The sequence below is a fragment of the Dendropsophus ebraccatus genome, chromosome 14 (genome assembly GCF_027789765.1).
Source record: "Dendropsophus ebraccatus isolate aDenEbr1 chromosome 14, aDenEbr1.pat, whole genome shotgun sequence".
Lineage (NCBI taxonomy): Eukaryota > Metazoa > Chordata > Amphibia > Anura > Hylidae > Dendropsophus > Dendropsophus ebraccatus.
In genome coordinates this window covers 31280976-31302767 of record NC_091467.1, presented here as the reverse complement: position 1 = coordinate 31302767, position 21792 = coordinate 31280976, and the positions used below count along the sequence as shown (strand labels likewise).

The following is a 21792-nucleotide window of genomic DNA, read 5'->3' as shown; positions in this document are numbered from 1 at the left end:
AAGCCTTCCTATAGTAGTAAAGGATATAATGTCCGATCATGATGGATCAGGACTCTTCTCTCCCTGGCCAGAACATATGCACTCTGCGCTGAGCAGGACATGCATACATGTATAAGGGGGGTAGCTGTTGGCTGGACTATTTGGTCGACAGCTATCTTAGGGTAAAAACCCACACACACCGTATACGCAGCGTATTTACTGCTGCGATACACAGCAAACACGCAGCAAATACGCAGCAGATTAGATCTAAATAACAACACAGCATCAAATCTGCACCATCACATCTGCTGCATATTTGTTGCGTATACGGTGTGTGGGTTTGTATCCTTAAACTGAATCTGTCATCTGCAACTCAAGTTCCTGCTGACACTACTAAATAGCTGTTAGATCAATGAGACATACAGGACCTTTTATATATGCGTCTGTGCTTCCAGAATGTAAAAAACTAAATTTATTTTCATCTCCAGAGTCAAAAAGGCTCTCCGAAGCTGAGGGCTATAACGCCTCCTCGCCTCCCCTCTCATGCCCGTTTCCCTTTTCAGCTTTCTTTCCAACAAGCAGGGTTAGGAATAGGAGTTGGAGTTAAAGGGGTAGTGCGTCAGTAAAAAATTATTCACAGAATAACACACATTACAAAGTTATACAACTTTGTAATGTATGTTATGTCTGTGAATGGCCCCCTTGCCTGTGTCCCCCCACCCCCGCCCGTGTACCCGGAAGTGTAGTGCATTATACATTACCTGATCCGTGCCGACACGCGTCCGCCATCTTGTGCCAAACGTCATCTTCGGCCGGCCGGCCCGAACACCTCCGATCTTCCCGAGTGCCAATCGCGGCTGAGCAGCTGATGACGCGGCCGGCACTCGGGAAGATCGGAGGTGTTCGGGCCGGCCGGCCGAAGATGACGTTTGGCACAAGATGGCGGACGCGTGTCGGCACGGATCAGGTAATGTATAATGCACTACACTTCCGGGTACACGGGTGGGGGTGGTTGGACACGGGGAAGGGAGCCATTCACAGACATAACATACATTACAAAGTTGTATAACTTTGTAATGTGTGTTATTCTGTGAATAATTTTTTACCACCGCACTACCCCTTTAAGGAGCGTTACAGCCCTTCTGGGGTCTGGGAAAGTCTCTTTGACACTTGATATATGAAAGGTACCATGCATGCAGCCAGCACGCTTCCTAACCATCCCCCTGTCCCCTGTACATAGAGCCCGCAAAGTTAGTTTATTAGCTTCCCGGGCTCTATGCAAATTACTATCTAAGTAGTCACGGTGGGCGGGCGGCTTCTTCAAGTAGTCACGGTGGGCGGGTGTCTTCGTCAAGTAGTCACTGTCCTGGGCCGGCTCCGGCGCTGTAATCACGCCCCTCTAGGCGTGTGTAGAAAGCGCCGAATGGTGACGTCATTGGGGGGGGGGGGGGCGGCATTGCACGTCGGCCTGGCCGACGTCTTTACTAAGCTGCGCATGCGCAGTACTGTGGGTAAAGCCGCTGCTGTACTAGGCCGCGCAGGCGCAGTACTGCAGCGTCTTCTCCGGCTGCACTGCGCATGCGCAGCTTAGTAAAGACGTCGGTCAGGCCGACGTGCAATGCCGGCCCCCCCTAATAACGTCACCATGCGGCGCTTTCTACACACGCCCAAAGGGGCGTGATAACAGTGCCGGAGCCGGCCCAGGACAGTGACTACTTGACGAAGACACCCGCCCACCGTGATTACTTGAAGAAGCCGCCCGCCCACCATGACTGCTTAGATGGTAATTTGCATAGAGCCCGGGAAGCTAATAAACTAACTTTGCGGGCTCTATGTTCATGGGACGGAGGGGACAGGGGGATGGTTAGGAAGCGTGCTGGCTGATCTACCAGCACGTTTCCTTAGCTTTATAGCCTATTTTAGTGTGATTGGTTCCCTTTAAAGGGTTATCCAGGCAGCTGGAAAGGTATTGCCTCTCCTCATTTTGCAGCATCTTACTTTTGTCAATACCATATTAGGGTATGTTCACACTGAGTGAAACGGGGAATTCTGCGGCTCAACTTTCGGCCGCAGAATCCCGCCTGCCTCAGTGTGCCATAGCCTGTCTATGGGAGGGCTTGTGCGCCTCTGCTGCCACTGCTCTCCGCTCAAAGAATTCCCCCGGATTTACTTAAAGGAGAAGTCCAGTGAAAATTTTTATTAAAAAGTTATACAATCACCAATATACACTTATTACAGGAAATGCTTAGAAAGTGCTTTTTTTCCCTGCACTTACTACTGTATCAAGGCTTCACTTCCTAGATAACATGGTGATGTCACTTCCTAGATAACATGGTGATGTCACGCCCCGACTCCCAGAGCTGTGCGGGCTGTGGCTGCTGGAGAGGATGATGGCAGGGGGATGCTCAGTGTCCCTCCAGTGTCCTGTGTCCCTCAGTGTCCCCCTGCCATCATCCTCCCCGGCAGCCACAGCCCACACAGCTCTGAGAGTCGGGTCACAACATCACCATGTTATCCAGGAAGTGACATCTTGATTTTATCCAGGAAGTGACATCACCATGTTATCCAGGAAGTGACATCTTGATTTTATCCAGGAAGTGACATCACCATGTTATCCAGGAAGTGACATCACCATTTTATCCAGGAAGTGAAGCCTTAATGCAGTAGTAAGTGCAGGGAAAAAAAACACTTTATAAGCATTTCCCGTAATAAGTGTATATTGGGGATTTGTATATCTTTTGGGGGGCAATACAATACTTTAATAAAAATTTTCGCCGGACTTCTCCTTTAATGTGAACATACCCTCACCTGGCTTGAAGGGAACAGGCAGAAAAGGCGCGGCAGCACTTTATCATAATTGCTGCATGTAGGCAAGAACCATCAATACGCAACCACCACATTGGGGGTGTGGTTTTACCTGGATGTAACCATTGTAATATAGTACTATCCCAATGTCTCTCGACACTCCCTTGAAGCTGGTTAGGAAGGTATCGGACTAACATGGCAGCAAACCAGAAGTGAGCTGCTCTCCCTTTAGGTTTTTGGAGATAATAAGCATTGCCAGACAATGCGATCAGACAGTTTCTGGAAAGTCATCTCTATTCCTGGACAACCCCTTTAATGGTCCTATTAGACAAAGCGATTTTTTTTTTCTGATTAACAATCGCAGTGACTTGGGGAATGACTTGAAATCATTCACTATGATGGTGCGTTTACACAGACAGATATTTGGCAGATTTTGAAAGCCAAAGCCAGGAATAGATTTGAAAAGAGGAAAAATCTCAGTCTTTCCTTTATGACATGTTCCCTGTTTATAGTCTGTTCCTGGCTTTGGCTTCAAAAATCTGTCAGATAAATCTGTCTGTGTAAACACACCATTATAGCACGAAATGATAGTCATTAATTAAGATCATTATTACGATCATTTCTATAGGAGTACACGAACACTCGTAATAACGAACAATGTGTACGTACAACGAAAGATCTGCGATTTTGTGGTCAGCTCAAAAGATGCGATCAACGACACATAAACAAATTTTTGTACACACAAACAAATTATTCTTATTTGTTTTTTACCGTTGCCTGCATACACACAGAAAGATTATCGCTTAAAGGGGTAGGTCACCAAAATAAAAATTCTTTCAAATCAACTGGTACCAGAAAGTGCCAGAGATTTAGAATTTATTTTTATAAAAAAAATCTCGAGCCTTCCAGTACTTATCAGCTGCTGTATGTCCTGCAGGAAGTGGTGTATTCTTACTTATCTGGAGAGGTTTTCTATGGGAATTTGCTACTGCTCTGGACAGTTGCTGACATGGACAGAGGTGGCAGTAGAGAGCACTGTCTTAGACTGGAGAGAATCCACTACTTCTTGCAGGACAAACATCAGATAATAAGTACCGGAAGACAGGCGACATGCATTCAGTCTGCAGCCAAGAGTCAATGTTTTTCAGGTAAGTCACTGACTCTTGCTTGAACAAAAGATGAATTTCAACATCCCGATAGCCCACATTTATCTCAAGCCATTCTCCTGACTTCCCAATTCAGGTAAATTTTATATTAGTCACGCTGTGCTTCAATATGGGATCTCGCAACAACTATCTAAGGCTGGGTTCACACTGCGTTTTTGTAGTCCATATTTTTCATCCGTTTTATGCACACATAAAAAACTAAGAAAAAAAACATACATTTTTCCATTGAGTTACATTATAAAAAAGATCAAAAAACATAATAAAGCTTAAAATACAAAAACCACATTTTTGTGAACGCTAAAAAAAAAAAAGAAAAAGGATGAGTCTTTATATTTTTTTAATAGTGGAAATCAATCGACAAAAAACGTATCAAAATGAGGTTTTTTTTGGACAAAAAGGATGAAAAATATGGACTGCAAAAACGCAGTGTGAACCGAGCCTAATGTGTATGTCCCGGATATCTAATGTGCATGACTAATATTGGTTTGGATATGACAACAGTAATCTAAAGTTTATGGCTAGCATTGGTTTAGATCCAGCAACAGTGATCTTATGTGTATGATCATCATTAGTTTCAATCTGGCAACAGTGATCTATGTAAATGACCATCACTGGTTTGGATCTGGTGACGGTACTCTAGTCTAAAGCCTCTATTACACGGGATGACTGTGAGGAGCAAACAAGCGCTGTCACATGCGGCGGCAGTGAGCGGGTAAATGCATGGGGGCCGCGGGGAGGTGCGGGGAGGTGCGGGGAGGTGCGGGGGGGGGGGCTGCCCGAGTGAACACTAGATCGTCTGGGCAGCCCATCGAGGATAGCGGCGGTTGCGGTCCTATTCCATGCAGCGACGGCAGCAGATCGTTGCTGTACGACATTGTTCATGTCGGCTGACCACTGCCTTCTATTACACAGAATGATTATCAGCCAAATACGGCCAATAATCGTTCTGTGTAGTAGGGCCTTAAGTGTAAAAGTGATATTACACTGACCGATTTTTAACGATTAACGATAAACAATCGCAAACAAGATTGTTTATCGTTAACCTGAAATCGTTTACCATATTACACAGAAAAATAATCGTTAGATACGATTGTTATTGTTATTGATCGTTTATTCCTTCGTTAATTCCTTCTGATCTCAGGAAAACAATGGGCAATGTGCAATTACACTGAACGATTAGTGAAAAAATGCGGAACTTGAGCGAACGAATGAGGAATTACAGCGAGCGAATAACGATAATTTTAGGTTTAGATCTAAATCAACGATCAACGACATACGAGCGATTTTTCGATTGGTGCCTGCAATTACACAGAACGATTATCGTTTAAATTTGAACGATATTACGATTTTTCACACCATAATCGTCCCGTGTAATAGGGCCCTAAGACCTGCATTTGGTTTACCGGTCTTTGAAAAACCTCCGCCTTCTGCAATTGCTTTTAGAACGACACAGCTAGGAGACGTCACAATGGCGACCGTCAAAAAATATTAAAAAATCTACAATTTTCCATCTCCATTGCCTCAGACATGTTTTTCACTTCTACGTTTTAATATCACTTTAAGCACAAAGCATTTATATCCCCTTAGGAATAGTCTGGGTTTGGAACAGCACTTCCTGTGGTTTTGTTCCTACAATAATATAAAAAAAAAAAAAAAACACAAAAATATATCAAAAACGGATATTAGTAATCGCTACAGACTCATAAAAGGGACAATAAATAAAAAAATAGCATCTATGTGGAGGTATATTTGGGTTGTCTAACAATCAGCTGCCTGAGCGTTATGAAGGCGACCCCTCATTGGCCAATAGTAAGAATACTATGTTACATTATAGCTACTAGGAATGTTAGCATACGATTTATTCTTATCCTTTATGTGGACATGTTCGTGTTACTCTACAGCTTCTGAAAGTGAATATGCAAAACTGACAGTCATACAAGAACAGTCTACAGTGATGATAGAGACACCGTCTAGGAGGTATGCTTGGAGCTATGGTTTTTTTGCATTGCAAATATTTGGTATGATAATTAAAGGGGTTGTTTACAATTTTTTTTCCTTTAAATCAACTGGTGCCAGAAATTTGTAATTTAATTAAAAAATGTGCTGTCTTCCAGCACTTATCAGCTGCTGTATGTCCTGCAGGAAGTGGTATGCTTTCAGTCTGGAGAGCAGGAGAAGGTTTCTCTGGGGATTTTCTACTGCTCTAGACAGTTCCTGATAAGAACATAGGTGGCAGCAGAGAGCACTGTGTGGACTGCAAAGAACACACCCCTTCCTGCAGGACATACAGCAGCTGATAAGTACTGGAAGACTGGAGTTTATTTTAAATTACAGTAAATTACAAATATCTGTCGCTTTGTGGCACTAGTTGACTTAAAAAAATTTTTTTTTTGTGAAACTACCCCTTTAAGTACTTACATATGATGGGAAAGGAGGCAGTACATGGAAATGCAGCAAAATATGCCCATAAACAATATCAACCTAATATAAAAGATCATGTTTAGGTTGACCAGAATAGCATGGTGATTCTATGGTGGTGGTGCTGTAATTACCCACTGTGCTACTGAGAGACATTATCTGCTGCCCAGCATGGCAAACATGATCCCACTTAAGACAGGTGGAGAGGGGAACGCCAGAGAGCAGTCAAGAGATATGATGTACTTGGCGACCAGGGAAAGGTGAGATAACCAAATGTTAGGGGTACAAGACCTCATACAAGCAGGAGATAAACACAGGAAGCATGGACACATGTCTGAAGCATAGAACATCTCCAATACAGACTATGGCTAATATTATAGTTGGAAAATCCCTTTAAGTCTATAACATAGGACCAGACAGTAATCTATATCTATAGATTGTCCTATCAGGGTTGTCCTATTGCCTCATCTCTCTTTAGATTCAATGTGGAGCAGAGTTTCAACAAACTAACACGACATGCAGATTCATAACCGCAAAGGCATATAAGTGTATCCAGTAATATTACAGCCATATCATTTTCAGCTAATTAAGGAGACATCAAATACAACCACAAAAACAATTTTCAGTCCCGCAATGGTTAAAAATCACAACCTCCAACATGGTAATGAATACAAGATCCTGACAAATACAGGTTTGCAAACACAACCCAAGCTGCCACATCAAGGCTAAGTGCTGCTTATATGAGCTAAAATACAGCTTAATGCACTCTCCTTTACAACCATTAGCCAAGTCTATAAAAGGGTGAACAGGAGGGGTGGTGGTGGCTCAGATCACCTGGAAAGCCCTACAAATACATGACTTAAGGGCCTATACACAGGCCGAGTATTGGCTGAAAGAGCATTCATGGGCGAGCACATTCACGACAATTGGTTAACTAAATAGCCAGCGATAGAAGGAGAAAATGTTTGATTGTCGGCTGATCGGCAATGTAGTTATCACTATTAGCTGCACTGTGTTTTTGTAGTGTCCGGTAGAGGTATACGGTTGGGAACTCCCTGACATACAGTATATTACTTCCAATGTAGGTCTATGACAAATGCCACTTAGTGGCATCCATCATACATAGATCTCCCCCCAAAAATCATATCATAAGGTGTATACTTTTTAAGCAATGTTCTTATTCCATCCAGCAAATACCATGAAACCAAATAGAGGCCAAAATTACCCTCTTTCGGTCTCTTCGACGTGATATGGGGATTCCTGATGAATAAGGTAAATGTGTACCAAAAATATGTTGTGAAGATAACCTGGTCTAAGTGCCTCCATGCAATCTCATACAGCACAAGGGCTCCTGCACACCTACGAGTTGTGTGCCGTACATCCGCATTCACACTTAGGGCCATATTACAGAGCCATTCAAGTTGTATGAAGTCTTAATATTGTACTCAGAGGTCTATGGGCCCACACTGTACATGCGGTATGCTTCTTATGTAGTGTCCAGCTACCATATAGACTTAAAACTGACATGCCCCTGCTGTACGAATATAAAAATTAACAGCGCTCCATAATGTAGAAATCAGGCAGAAGGACATCAGGAATAAGAGAAAATGGAGATTCTCACCTGATGTTGTACAAATACAAGGCACAACACTCAACCACAGCAGGCATATGAACCGAAGCCAAAGCCAGGCAACCACAACAGTAACAGAATCCTCCACTCCACTAAAACGCGTTTCAGGATCGCACCGATCCCTTTCTCAAGTGTCTGTCATTTTTTGTACTTTATTTTGCCTTGCTTTTTTACCTGGACCTGCACCCATTGGACCCAGTTGTGGAGTGGAGGATTCAGTTGCTGCTGTATGAATGGCACTTTAGTCCAGTATTCAATGGAGAAACATGAATTGCTTATTCATCAGGGATCCTCAGCATCTTCACTTTGTGGCCATAGGCAGTGGTGTAGACCAAGCCTCTAAAGAGAACGGTCTATCCATTATACCACCATTTAAAGCCATTAGAGCGAAAATGTTTGCTGGGACATGTAAAGAGTTAACAGACTTGGAGCACGGCGAGAATAACACACCCATTTAGGAGCATTCGGAGAGGACTGTATACATGGGTCCTTACCCTCTGTCATGTCATAAAAGGTCCTTTACATAAGTTACATTATATATACACTCACCGGCCACTTTATTAGGTACACCATGCTAGTAACGGGTTGGACCCCCTTTTGCCTTCAGAACTGCCTCAATTCTTCGTGGCATAGATACAACAAGGTGCTGGAAGCATTCCTCAGAGATTTTGGTCCATATTGACATGATGGCATCACACAGTTGCCGCAGATTTGTCGGCTGCACATCCATGATGCGAATCTCCCGTTCCACCACATCCCAAAGATGCTCTATTGGATTGAGATCTGGCGACTGTGGAGGCCATTTGAGTACAGTGAACTCATTGTCATGTTCAAGCAGAAATCGAGACTCATCAGACCAGGCAACGTTTTTCCAATCTTCTACTGTCCAATTTCGATGAGCTTGTGCAAATTGTAGCACCAGTTTCCTGTTCTTAGCTGAAAGGAGTGGCACCCGGTGTGGTCTTCTGCTGCTGTAGCCCATATGCCTCAAAGTTGGACGTACTGTGCGTTCAGAGATGCTCTTCTGCCTACCTTGGTTGTAACGGTTGGCTATTTGAGTCACTGTTGCCTATCAGCTCGAACCAGTCTGCCCATTCTCCTCTGACCTCTGGCATCAACAAGGCATTTCCACCCACAGAACTGCCGCTCACTGGATGTTTTTTCTTTTTCGGACCATTCTCTGTAAACCCTAGAGATGGTTGTGCGTGAAAATCCCAGTAGATCAGCAGTTTCTAAAATACTCAGACCAGCCCTTCTGGCACCAACAACCATGCCACGTTCAAAGGCCCTCAAATCACCTTTCTTCCCCATACTGATGCTCGGTTTGAACTGCAGGAGATTGTCTTGACCATGTCTACATGCCTAAATGCACTGAGTTGCCGCCATGTGATTGGCTGATTAGAAATTAAGTGGTAACGTGCAGTTGGACAGGTGTACCTAATAAAGTGGCCGGTGAGTGTATATAGAGATTTAGTTGTAAATGCCACATTCCTTACATTATATTACATACATCATTCTGCTGACGCACATTTTTTCCCTCAAAGGCAGACATGATATTATAAGGGAAGAAGATGATGACACAGGAGGTGTCAGATAAACAATGGCGAGAGCGGCCTCCCATACGGTAAAATGTGTCAGCTGTGGAATGAGTAACACGACTGCATAGGGCTCCCTATTGTTTATGTGGGCGTTCAGTATTCAACGCATACAGATCCCAACAGGTTTTATATAAACCTTTACAGGCCTTATAAAATGATACAATGCCTGAGATTCAGCATCTCCAGTGTTTGCAGGAGATAAAGGAACCAATAAATGGGACCTTTGGATCCCTTCTAAGGAGCTGTGCACGTCTTTATGTTGTGAGGTGAGGAGAATGCAATAAAAATGTGGGAGAGAACTTCAGAGACACCGAAAACGTACACTTAGGCCTCAATTACACAATTACTCAATGTCGACTGTTAAGTTTGAATTTTGGTGCAAGATTTGAGTTAAAATCATTGCCATATCCATATCTATCATACAGGATTGTGGCACCATACAGTTTAATGGTTTCAGCTAGATAGGGAAATCTAAAACTCATAAATTGATGCCACAGCAATGTAAAGCAACTCCTGTAGTCTTTATGACCTATAGAACAAATGTCATTACACCTACAGCATACTCAGCTATAGAAACAGAAAGGGTAAACCGGTACATACTTCCTTATGGCGCCAACACCTTGCACAGAGAGTTTCTTGTGGTAAGATACTTACGTAGGAATCTAAGAAAGGTGTTAAACAGGATTAGAAAAACCTAACTGTTTCTGTCAGGACGGGACTAAGAGACAATGGACAGGTGAGGCCCTCGCACTTGCACCTGACCCGCTTTCCCTGCCTGCTTAACACAACTGCCCTAAGTGGCAGCAAATAACTGGGCGACAGTCTGAGCATGTGGAAACACAAGACAGGGACAAGACGAACAAACACAATAGGGGAGATTTATCAAACTGGTGTAAAGCAGAACTGGCTCAGTTGCCCCCAGCAACCAATCAGATTCCACCTTTCATTCCACACAGATTCTTTGAAAAATGAAATGTGAAAGCTGATTGGTTGCTAGGGGCAACTAAGACAATTCTACTTTACACCAGTTTGATAAATCTCCCCCAATTTGTCAAGGTCAGCTAGCAGGGTCAGTATGGTACAAAATTGGAAGTTAAGGGAAAGGTCGAGAAGCCAAAAGCAGAATCAGGAAACCAAGGAATAGAACCAGGATAAACGCTAGCTTAGTCACTCTCACAAGGAGGCTCTATCACAGGCAAAGAAGGACACATAAGGGAAGATACTTATGGAGGCTGAAGTCCCAGCCCCAAGGCATGATTGTGGTAGAGACTCCAGGCCCTAGCACCCTGACCGAGCTGATTGGCGGTGCTGGCCTCCAGTTAGCCAAATTATAATTCAATACACCTAAGCCGTTCGACCAGGGAGCGGTGAAGCCCCGGCCGCGGCAATAACTAATCAGCGCACCCATAACAACCAGCTGGGCAGGTCGTCAGGGACGTGGTCGGCCTGCCCCTAACGACTATCCGGGCCTGTTGTCAGGGACGTAGTTGGCGCTACCACAAAGCCGACCGTGCGCTCCTGTGGTGCAGAGAGCAGTGCGCACCACACTTGTTTTCAGTTTAGGCGTGGTATCGCAGCTCAGTTTCATTGAAGATAATGGAGCTCAGTTGTAATACAACAAATAACATGAGGACTGGTGTGGCTATGTTATTCTCATCCTGGATAACCCCTTTACGACTAACATCTCAGAAGCTGGTCTTCCTAAATGTGGGACGTCTTACTACACAAAATTAAGGCCTTATTCACATGATCAGTTCACAGTCCTTATATGCGTTCCGTGCATGAAAGATGTGCTACAGACCGGATACATGGACCTCCCAGCATCATGTATGATTATGATGTCGGGAGCTCTGACACTGTTTAAATCTTTGTGTTAGTGGCACAGCTGTGCAGCTGTGTCAGTACAGTGCTGCAAAGAATTAAACTGATTTGTAACTCCTGGCATCATAATTATACATGATACCGGGAAGTCTGTGTATCCGGTCTGTAGCACATCTTCCATGCACTGACTATTCACAGACACTGAGCGGGGGAACAAAAAAAATTGCTAATGTGGCTTGCAAAAAAACACAGGCATTTTATACACCAGAAAGCAAAAGTCCAGCAATGTTCAGCTTTTGCAGCAGAGGGTAATGCCCTGTGGGCTTTATCTACTAATTTGCATAAAACTTCTAAAGCTTATATGTCAGCGCTGGAGCGAAGGACTAAAATAAGAGTTATATCTTCTGATCTAGAGTAAGAAACTCTGCTGTACACTGCCAAAAAGCTGCTGAGAGGTCCACTTTAAGAAAACATGGTGAGAGTTTCGTTGAGGATTGGAAAGCGCATATTGAATGTGAACATAACCTAAAAGGTGAAGGGGTTTGTCATCTTCCCTAGAAACTGTGTCGATCTTGCTCCTGGGTTGTGTCTGGTATTGAAGCTCAGCTCTACACACTTCAGCTGCAATACCAGACACAGCCCACAGCTAAAGAGGGCGCTATGTCTGGAAAATAAAAGCAGATTTTTGTAGTGAATCTCTTTATGCTTACTCTATCCACCACAGTTACACAGGAAAAAATATTATGTACTTGGAAAATATTTCAAACATTATGGCTCTCCAGCATCCAAAACCAATACCCTGCTAACAAAGGATCAGGTTGATGATTTCCAAATACTGTCTATAGATTGTGCCATGGATTTAACACTGCCCCCCTTGTTCTCTCTCTCCTGAGAGGGCGTGCAATGAGTGTGTCGCTGCCATTTATACACTTTGGACTTGAGAGGAAGGTCGTACAAACATGTCACTGCCATCAGTCAACTTTGTATTGGAAGAAAAGAAACGCTGACTGCTCGTTTTAAGTAAACATCACACTTTTCTATGGCTTCACAGAGACTTTCGAACGTCTCATGGAGCTGCTCTCCTTTACTTGCAAGAATAAACAAAAAGTTAAGAAAAAAAAAGGCGAACGCTTTGCAGTGACAATATGAGGTTTGTGTTCTGGCATCGTCATTTCCTATCCGGTTCCTGAGCTCCCAGACGTTAAATCACAAGAATATGCCACTTGGCGTCCACTTATGACTCAGAGCCAAGACAGAGAAGGGGCAGGACGGGGAGGACTGAGTGGGAGGACCAAATCCTGCAGATAATTACTAAAAACAAGGCAAAACATGGAGATTATATTAGGATCTGCCATGGAAGTTTCCTGAGAAATGTGCTGAATATTTACTCTGTGGGATTGGAAAGCAAACAGTAATATAAAGTGATATGTGCAGGAGTAAAGAACGTCCGTGAGATGTGTTACTGCAATATGTGAGCTGAAGGAAGGAAGAAACATACACCTACCGGCCCATATCTAAGGACTTTGTTACAGGTTCCATTCACTTATTTCAGGATCCTGGTAAAATACATCAGGCCCACTGACGTTAACAGACAGAATGTGGTTTACTAGCGACAATGTTAGGTCCATTTCTTGAATGTATACTTAAAGGACTTAAAGGGGGTTATCTGGGTAACAAAAACAATATTCTAAACAATTCTCCTTCCCGATACCACACCATGCACGCGTCAGCTCTGCTACATCACCAGCTAGTATAGAATACATATTAGGGTGATGTGATGCAAAATCAGTGGTGAAAGAAACAGTCCTGTGTTTACTGTGCAATAGTAATGACAGCAGGGGGCAGGAAAGAAAGCTAAGGGGGTGAGTACTCAAATAGACCAATAAGGGAAAGGCATGATGGGAAATGTAGTTTCCTATCTCGGTTATAGATCAGCTTTTAGAAAAACTTGTAAGTCAGGAATGGCAGCAGCTAGAAAGACAGGATACGGCTCAAAGGTGGATAACTCCTTTAATAGCATAGTTCACTATACTGTGCAAGTATAGGAGTGTACAATAAATCATAAGTAGTAACCACTGGACTACATTCTGTCCAAAAAAAATCCATGGCCCTGCCTTGGTATATGTACCTCTTTGCCGATATCCCGATCTATACCGGAGCAAAAAATAGACGTGAATGGGGACTTAAACAGTTCAGCGTGCTCCGTAGTCATAAGGGTGGCATAATTGGTACTCTCTCCTGAAAATCTGCTATGGTTTTAGAAAAAGATCAGGTCTGCAAAATCCAAAACCAATCCTTAGCTTAAAGGGAACCTGTCACCCCCCGTGCCGGGGTGACAGGCTCCCGACCCCCCGTTAGAGCCCCATATACTTACCTAATCCCGCCGGGTCCCGCTTCTGGAGGTGGTCGGGTGACGGAGATCTCAGCCACTGCAGCCCGGCGCACGCGCTGAGAGATGAGTCCAACGCTCATAGAGAATGACGGAGCGCTGGACTCTCCTGTCATTCTCTATGGGTGTTGGACTCATCTCTCAGCACGCGCGTGGGGCTGCAGCGGCTGAGATCTCAGTCACCCGACCACCTCCAGAAGCGGGACCCGGCGGGATTAGGTAAGTATATGAGTATTATACTAGTATACTAGTATTAGGTAAGTATATGAGTATTATACTAGTATACTAGTAGTATATGAGTAAGTATACTGAGGTTTAAGACAGCGGGAACCATTGCAGAGAGTCCGGGTTCGTACGAACCAGAACCTCGGCATGTTCGGACCATCCCTACACACCAGCCAAATCACTGTCATTAGAGCAGAGTGGTGGTCTGTAACCTAGACAACATGCTGTCAACAATGGGAGGGAAAGAGCAGCATATCAGGATAAGGAGTCAAGTTTGCTAAATGATTGTATTTGCGAAAATATTAATTTCGGCAAGACCTTCAATTATTATTATAGTAGCTGAGATGGGAATACCCCTTTAACCTCTTGCTCTCCAGCTATTGCCAAACGTCGTCTATCAGAACATGATGGGAATTGTAGTTTTGCAGCAGCTATACAGCTACAAGTTGCAGAACACTGCTTTAGGGCAATCCTAATTTGCTCTCATTTGTCAGGACTAGATTGATCATTAAATAAATAAGGATGTCAGCTCTTCCCTAATTGGAAAAGTGGTATCATGATGAGCACCTATATGGTACTGCTCATAGGTACCAGGGGGGGCGCCTAGCGTAACTGATGACAATACCGATGTATAGAAGCAACAATAGTGCAGACAGAACACAACTCTATGACCTACCTCTAGGATCATAGCACTACAGCAGGCAAAGTCACTACTGAGGGAACTAAAAAATTACAATGGGCACTGTCCATTTACTCTCTCTTATCAACCATTGAACCTGAGATGCATCCCGTGTTTCTTTTCTGTATGTGGAAGACAGGAATTCTGCTGTGCACTGGAATATGTTTTCTACATCTACCAAGTGTATACCATCTGTCACATCTGTATAACAGACTGTCAGTAGGAGCCCCTGTATACCGGAACAGCCGTACATACATAACTCTCACATTGTGAACATACTTATTGTGCAATAAAATGGTATATGTCTGTTTATTCTACTGGTCTTCTGGATAATCTGATGCTGAATAATGATCCTGTGGCTTTTGTGTCTTTTGCGGTGGGAGTCGTATGATGCTACTGGAATGGGGCTAGCCAAACACAAGACACTGGGGGGAGATGTATGAATAGTGGTGCTAAGGAAAAGGCTGTGTTCATACTGCTTCACATGTACCGGATCCTCCGCAGATTTCACGCTGGGAGTTAGCAGTGAAATCCGCTGCGGATCCTGGTAGTGTGAAGTGCCAGTATGTGACCCGACCCCTTTAACCCCTGAATCCCGCCAAGCGCAGCATACATTACCTGTTCGTGCCGCGGCTGTGTGAGGCTCCCGGCTGCCCTCTCTCCCCATCAGCCAATCAGTGCTGCCGTGAACTGATTGGCTGATGGGGAGCTAGGGCAGTCGGGAGCCTCACACAGGCACGGCGCTGAGCAGGTAATGTATGCTGCGGGAGGTTAAAGGGGCCGGGTATGTGACCTCATAGACCGTCACTATACCAGGATCCAGTTTCGCCAAAAACTTGCATCGTGAAATCCGCTGCAGATCCGGTACGTGTAAAGTTACCCTAAAGGGGTTGTCCAGCGAAAAGCTTTTTCTTTCAAATCAACTGGTGTCTGAAAGTTATATAGATTTTTAATTTACTTCTATTTGAAAATTTCAAGTCTTCCCATACTTATCAGCTGCTGTATCTCTTGCAGGAAATGTTGTTCTCTTTTCTGTCTAACACACTATTCTCTGCTGCCGCCTCTGGCCGAGACAGGAACTGTCCAGAGCAGCAGCAAATTCCCATAGAAAACCTTTTAAGCTCTGGACAGTTCCTGTCTCGGACAGAGGTGTCAGCAGAGAGCACTGTGTCAGACTGAAAATAATACACCACTTCCTGCAGGCCATACAGCAGCTAATAAGTATGGGAAGAGTGGAGATTTTTAAATAGAAGTAAATTACAAATGTATATAACTTTCTGAAACCAGTCGATTTAAAAGAATTTTTTTTTTTTTTGCTGTAGTACCCCTTTAAGTCCTAATCTAACCACCTGAACTTCCAGTCTCAAAGTGATCTATGGTGCTGTCAGTCCCGGTCATTAGACCCACAGTCGGTAAAGTCAATGTATCTATATTATCTCTTTGTAAACCTCTTCTGCTGTGGACATTTTTCAGTGTGTGTAGTGCTACCTGGAAACCATCAACAAGCTGCAGGTAACTGGTTCATGTCGTACCTATTTTCGTAATGGAAAACCCTCAGTCTATTAGTGAAACATGTCTTAAAGGGCACGTTCCCACATTGCAGGTGCCGCATGTGGACGGTACCACACCCACACGCATGGGCAAAGGCTGCATGGTTTAATCAGCAAACACCTGAGGCCAAGGTATGTGGGCATGGTTTCCATATGCATCTTCTGCAACATGGTAATAGGTTATTAGGCTCCAATCACACGTACAGATTGTATGCCGTGTAACTAAACCTTAAAGCAAACACTGAATGTGTAAATGGAACCTTTTTTTAGTCTATTTTGGTCATCATCTTGGTTGGTATTTTTAGCCACTACCAGATGTGGGTCCAAAACACACAAAAATGTGCCAATCTTTCGACTGCAACGTGTGCTTTTTTTTTTTTTTTAGCTTTTTTACGTAGTCAAAAACGCTTTTATATAGAGCAGGGGTGTCAAACTCAGGCCCTAAAGCAGTGGCAAAACTACAATTCCCATCATGCCTGGACAGCCAAAGCTTTAGCTTTGGCTGTCCAGGCATGATGGGAATTGTAGTTTTGTAACAGACGAAGGACCTGATTTTGACACCTGTGATATAGAGTATGTTTCACAGTTTTATCAATTGTACACATAAAACACAGGTGTATTATACCTTAGTATACGCATCCGTATTATGATGCAAATCCCAGCCTGTCTGATAACCAGAACTGACAGCTCAGGCCAGGCTTGTGTCCGTAATAAGGACGCATATACTAATGGTCCGTTTACACGAAGAAATAATTCGCCCAATCGATCGTTTAACGATTTCGAGGCAACGATTTGGTTTTTAGAACAATCAGCGTTTAGACGAATAAATCGTTAGAAAAATCGTTATTGCGATCGTTTTTAAGATAGCTTAAGCCCATCTCACACATAGGGTAATTCTTTGAAAGGCTGTTAAGACAAAGCGATCTGTGAATTTTTAGCGAACGGCCAGCATCAATTTGAGAACGTGTTGAAAGATCACAATGAACGATTTCTCGCTCGTCGCTCGATCGTTTGCTGTGTTAACACGAGCTGATTATCGCTCAAATGCGATTGTTATTGTGAAAATTCGAACGATGATTGCTCCGTGTAAACGCACCATTAGGCTAGCTTATATCTACTCAGTTCACATTGCAACACCTGAAAAAAGTGACAGCTGGCAGCATCTGTATCTGATATTATATCTGTAACAATAAGGGTGGGTGGTCCCATTTCTCCATCACCAGACAGGTAAAAATGCGAATAAATAATGTATAATCCCACTGTAAGTGACCGGTCACACTCTGTGAAAACAATCGCTTACCTGAGTTTCAGATTATCCATGAATTCCGGTAAGGTGACAGAGTCCATAAGAACAAAGTCTGCTTTGCCATACTGCAAGCCTTCTTGGACCGCCATGATGGGCCGCCACAACCGACACAGGTGCTTGATGCAAGACTGTATCCGCCAGCTAGGCAATCAGTGCACAACTACACAAATGTAACACAAATAGACAATGACACAATATAGGACACTGTGGCACCCTGCCTGCAGGAGTACTGACACAGTCTCTGTCACACCCAGCCTGTATGAGATCCCTGGTCATCCCAGGTGGATGGTATGAAGGGCACAATGCCTCTGGGATGCAGATGTCTCTTAGCAGGTGAGGTTTCTTTCACCAGAATTAAAACACTTCTTGGAAGACTTACGAAACGTCTTCTAGTAATAGACTCTCAGAGGAATTTCTGGAGGATGGAAGTTTTCGGAGGATCACGAGAATGGTACAGATGGGACGTCTCCTTCATGAAATCTTCCCAGTGCAATATGGGGGTCTCCTTCATTAAAGGTCTCAGTGCAAGAAGGGATGTCTCAGTGCAGGTAGGAGCTCAGGTCACTTGTGAACAGCTGCTGTCACTTTGCTAAGGGATATGCAGTCTCTTGTGCCTCCCTGGTGTAAACTGCTGATCAAACTCCTGTTCATCCATAGAGAGTCCAGGAAGAGTGTGTGGGAGAGGTGATAGGAGGAGGAGAGAAGAGAGAGGTGGAGAGAAGGAAGGCTGAGAGGTAAGGGATGCAGGGAGGGGAAAGGGAAGAAGAGCCAGACCAAGCCAGAGGAAAGGTGAGGTGTAGGAAGGGCACATATGTGAGGGGAGGGCACATATGTGAGGGGAGGGGAGAGGAGAGGGGTGGGATACTATGACAGAGGCTATGGAGATGGAAGGGGGAGGTAAGGGGAGGAAGTGAGGGAGGGCCGCACAGCTCAGTAGGTTGGGAAGGAAGGAAAAGAAGTGCTAAAGTGGGTAGTGAGGGCGCTCAGGGATGAGAGCTTAGAGGAGCAGCAGCAGCAGGGCGTGGGTGACAACAACCTTTACATAGATAGAAAGATAGAAACAGGTGAGCACAAGTCTTCCTAAGGAGGTGGCCAATGCCCTGCTGTAAGCGCTCTGTGCACACCACTTCTTGCTTCACTCTACATTACTTTATTCATTTGTAGAAATAGCACCAACATATACCGTAGCACTGTACAGAGCTTGTCATCACTCGCCGGGGGTCTCTCAATCTAAATGACTGTTTAAAGTGTTATTCCCAGCTGGAAATTCCCAGCTGGATAATTTTCAGCAACATTATTGTACAATTTATTTATTTTTTTCACATTTTTACATTGACTGGCAGCAGTAAGGAGAGTCATGGCCCCTCTGCTGCCACCAATGGCTGTTTCAGAGACTCCACAGCTGCAAAAACAGCGAGCAGGGGGCAACAGCTATCCCCGCTCGCTGTGCTACACATGCAGCACCAGTCACACTAGTGACTACTGTAATGTCTATTCTAATACTAACATGCATTATATTAGACATTAGAAGAGACTGCTGCATGCAACTGTGCTGGAGCAGGGCTTGTGCAGCCATTGGTGGTACAGCTGCCAGTCATTGTGTAAGTGTAAAAAAAATTTTTTTATAAAGTTAGGTTACAAAACATAAAAAAAAAAAGAAATTTATTTGACGGATAACCCCTTTAGGCAATGTTCACATACTGTATTTTTGCCGTAAACAACGGCCATTGTTGCAGGTTTCAACAATGGCCATTGTATACTGATAGTGACAATTTACATTGAAGTGTATGGAACAACGTCTGTAGTGTATACTTCCTGTATACACTATGACCGTTGTTCTCTGTGGCCGCACAAAATAATTGACAGGTCTATTTTGTACGGCCACTGTTCGGTGAACAGCAGCCATACAAGATTGCCTGTGCCCACAGTGTAAAGTACAGCTCCCGGCCGTACTTTACACTGCAGTCTATGGCAAATTGGAGTGCGGGCACAACCAAATGTGCCTGCTCTCTAATTAAAATAAAGTGAAGTTCATACGGCCAATACTGCAATATCACCTGGGTGAACATATCAGACATCGGTCGTTATTTTACATGGCCGTGTCAAACAACGTGTCATTCAGTACTGCTAAAGAACAATGACCCTTTTAAGCGGTATATATTGCTGTCACCACAGCCAGTCACACCTGATACTGAAAGAAGAATATAGTCGTGGTAAGCCTGGAGGACCTCACTAAGCCCTTGGCTGCTATGACAACTCTACGGCACCCCACGAATGGGGGTATCTACCGAGATGCCACAGTTACCATTGACTATGACATCTAGGAGGTTAAATAGCTGGGATCACAGTTATCTCTGAACTTTGCCTTCGCTAGTGGGTGTCAACTACAATACCCAACCTGCATCTGCTTCATATGAAGTGGACTCAGCTCCTGCGCCAACTCCATATTCCCTTAATACATACCCAACATTTATGTATGGCGGAATGCATTTACGAGTGACCCCCGATTCCCCTCCGGTCATGTAGCTACATGTTTTCATTCATCCGTTGATATAATATTGAGTTTCATTTTCATTGTGTCTTATCTAATATTATTTTCCAGTACATGAATGGAGACAATCAGTGGTGTAAATCTGCCAACAATCAAAACTACGTAGGTAACAAGCCAAGGCGACAACAATGAAGGACATTTATATTCATTGCAAATACATTTAGTTAATGCTTATAAAGCTGGCTGGAAAACTTCTACCCAGGAGACCATATCCAGACAATTATACGTCTATTCAATCATGACAATGTTTGCCTTGTAGACCTTTTGCAGTATCCATGCCGTATGAGGGTGCATTTACACATGTCACCATTTTATGCCACAAGATACACATACACCACTCACAAAAAGTTAGGGATATGTGGCTTGGAGGTGGAATTTATGGAAACATATGAAGTCCAGTGATAATATATCATGAAAATAGGGCATAGCAAGTAGAAGCAGCAATGGTGATTTCCTCATTTCAATCAATTTATTGAAACAAAAGCCAAGACCAGTGGTGGGCACACCCTAATAAAAAATGGTAATGTCTCAGCAACTTGTCATGTGCCCTTGAGCATCAATTACAGCGTGACAACAATGTCTCAAGCTGCTTACTAGTCGCCTTATTGTTTGCTGAGACATGGCATCCCACTCTTCTTGAAGGACGGCCTCTTAGGTCATTGAGGTTCTGGGTACAGAGTTATCAGCCTTTATAATCCGTTGACCCCATAGGTTTTCTATGGGATTAAGGTCTGGAGAAAGTGCAGGCCAGTCCATGTGAGGTCTCCCAGTCTCAAGCAGCGGTTCCCTAATGATGCAACCTCTATGGACTGGAGAATTGTCGTCCATGAAGATGAAATTACTGTAGTTGTTCAGGCAGAGACACAATGACTGAACTAATGCTTGTCACTGTACCATTCACAAAGTATAGGGCAGATCTGTATTGACAGGCACCCCTGCCCGCACTATAACCACCACCACCAAAGGCAACAGTGACTGATGCATAGCGCTCTCCTTGACGTCTCTAACATGGTTGGTGGGATTTGAGCGGACTTGAAACGGATCCCGCCTCCTTCACTGACTGGCTGAGCGGACCTGAGACGTCACGTCTCGGGCCCGCCTCAGACACCAGAAAGCGGCTGGGAACCGGGCACCGGAGCGCTGCGATGCGGGACCCGCCACTGGAACCAGGGAGGTGAGTGGACGTCTTTTCCCTCAGCCACCTCGTCCCCGGTCGCAGCAAAAAAGTGCACCCCCCCCCGCTGGAGTATCCCTTTAACTGTGTCTAGGTATATGAAACTTGCTGTAAATCATGTCCCTTAAAGGGGTTAACCAGCCCTACAAAAAGGTGGCCACTTTTGCCCCACTCTTGTCTCCAGTTTGGGTGGGGTTTGGAAACTTCGTTCCATTGAAGTAAATGGAGCTTAATTGCAAACCACACCTGAACTGGAGACAAGAGTAGGGGGAAAAGTGGCCATGTTTTTGTAGAGCTGGATAACCCCTTTTAGGGTGCGTTCACACGTACCATATCCTCAGTGGATTTTACGTTGCAATTAGGCAGCAAAATCTTCTGCGGATACCTTCCCTGTCATTTTCAATAAGATGACATACATATATTGGCATCCCACTGCGAGTATGTAAATTCCGGCCCCCTAACCCCTGCTGCCCAGAACATACTTTACCTGGTCTGTGCTCC

The 21792-nt window shown here is 44.2% G+C and overlaps 1 protein-coding gene across 1 annotated transcript in view; it reads right to left on the bottom strand.

Moving 5' to 3' along the window:
• Positions 1-18292, bottom strand: part of MYO1D (myosin ID) — a 66976-nt gene extending 48684 nt beyond the window's left edge. Inside the window, exon 1 of the mRNA XM_069953688.1 lies at positions 17561-18292. Coding sequence (XP_069809789.1) covers positions 17561-17655 — 95 coding nt within the window. The 5' untranslated portion in view covers positions 17656-18292. The remainder of the gene's footprint in view (positions 1-17560) is intronic.
• Positions 18293-21792: the final 3500 nt, after the last annotated feature.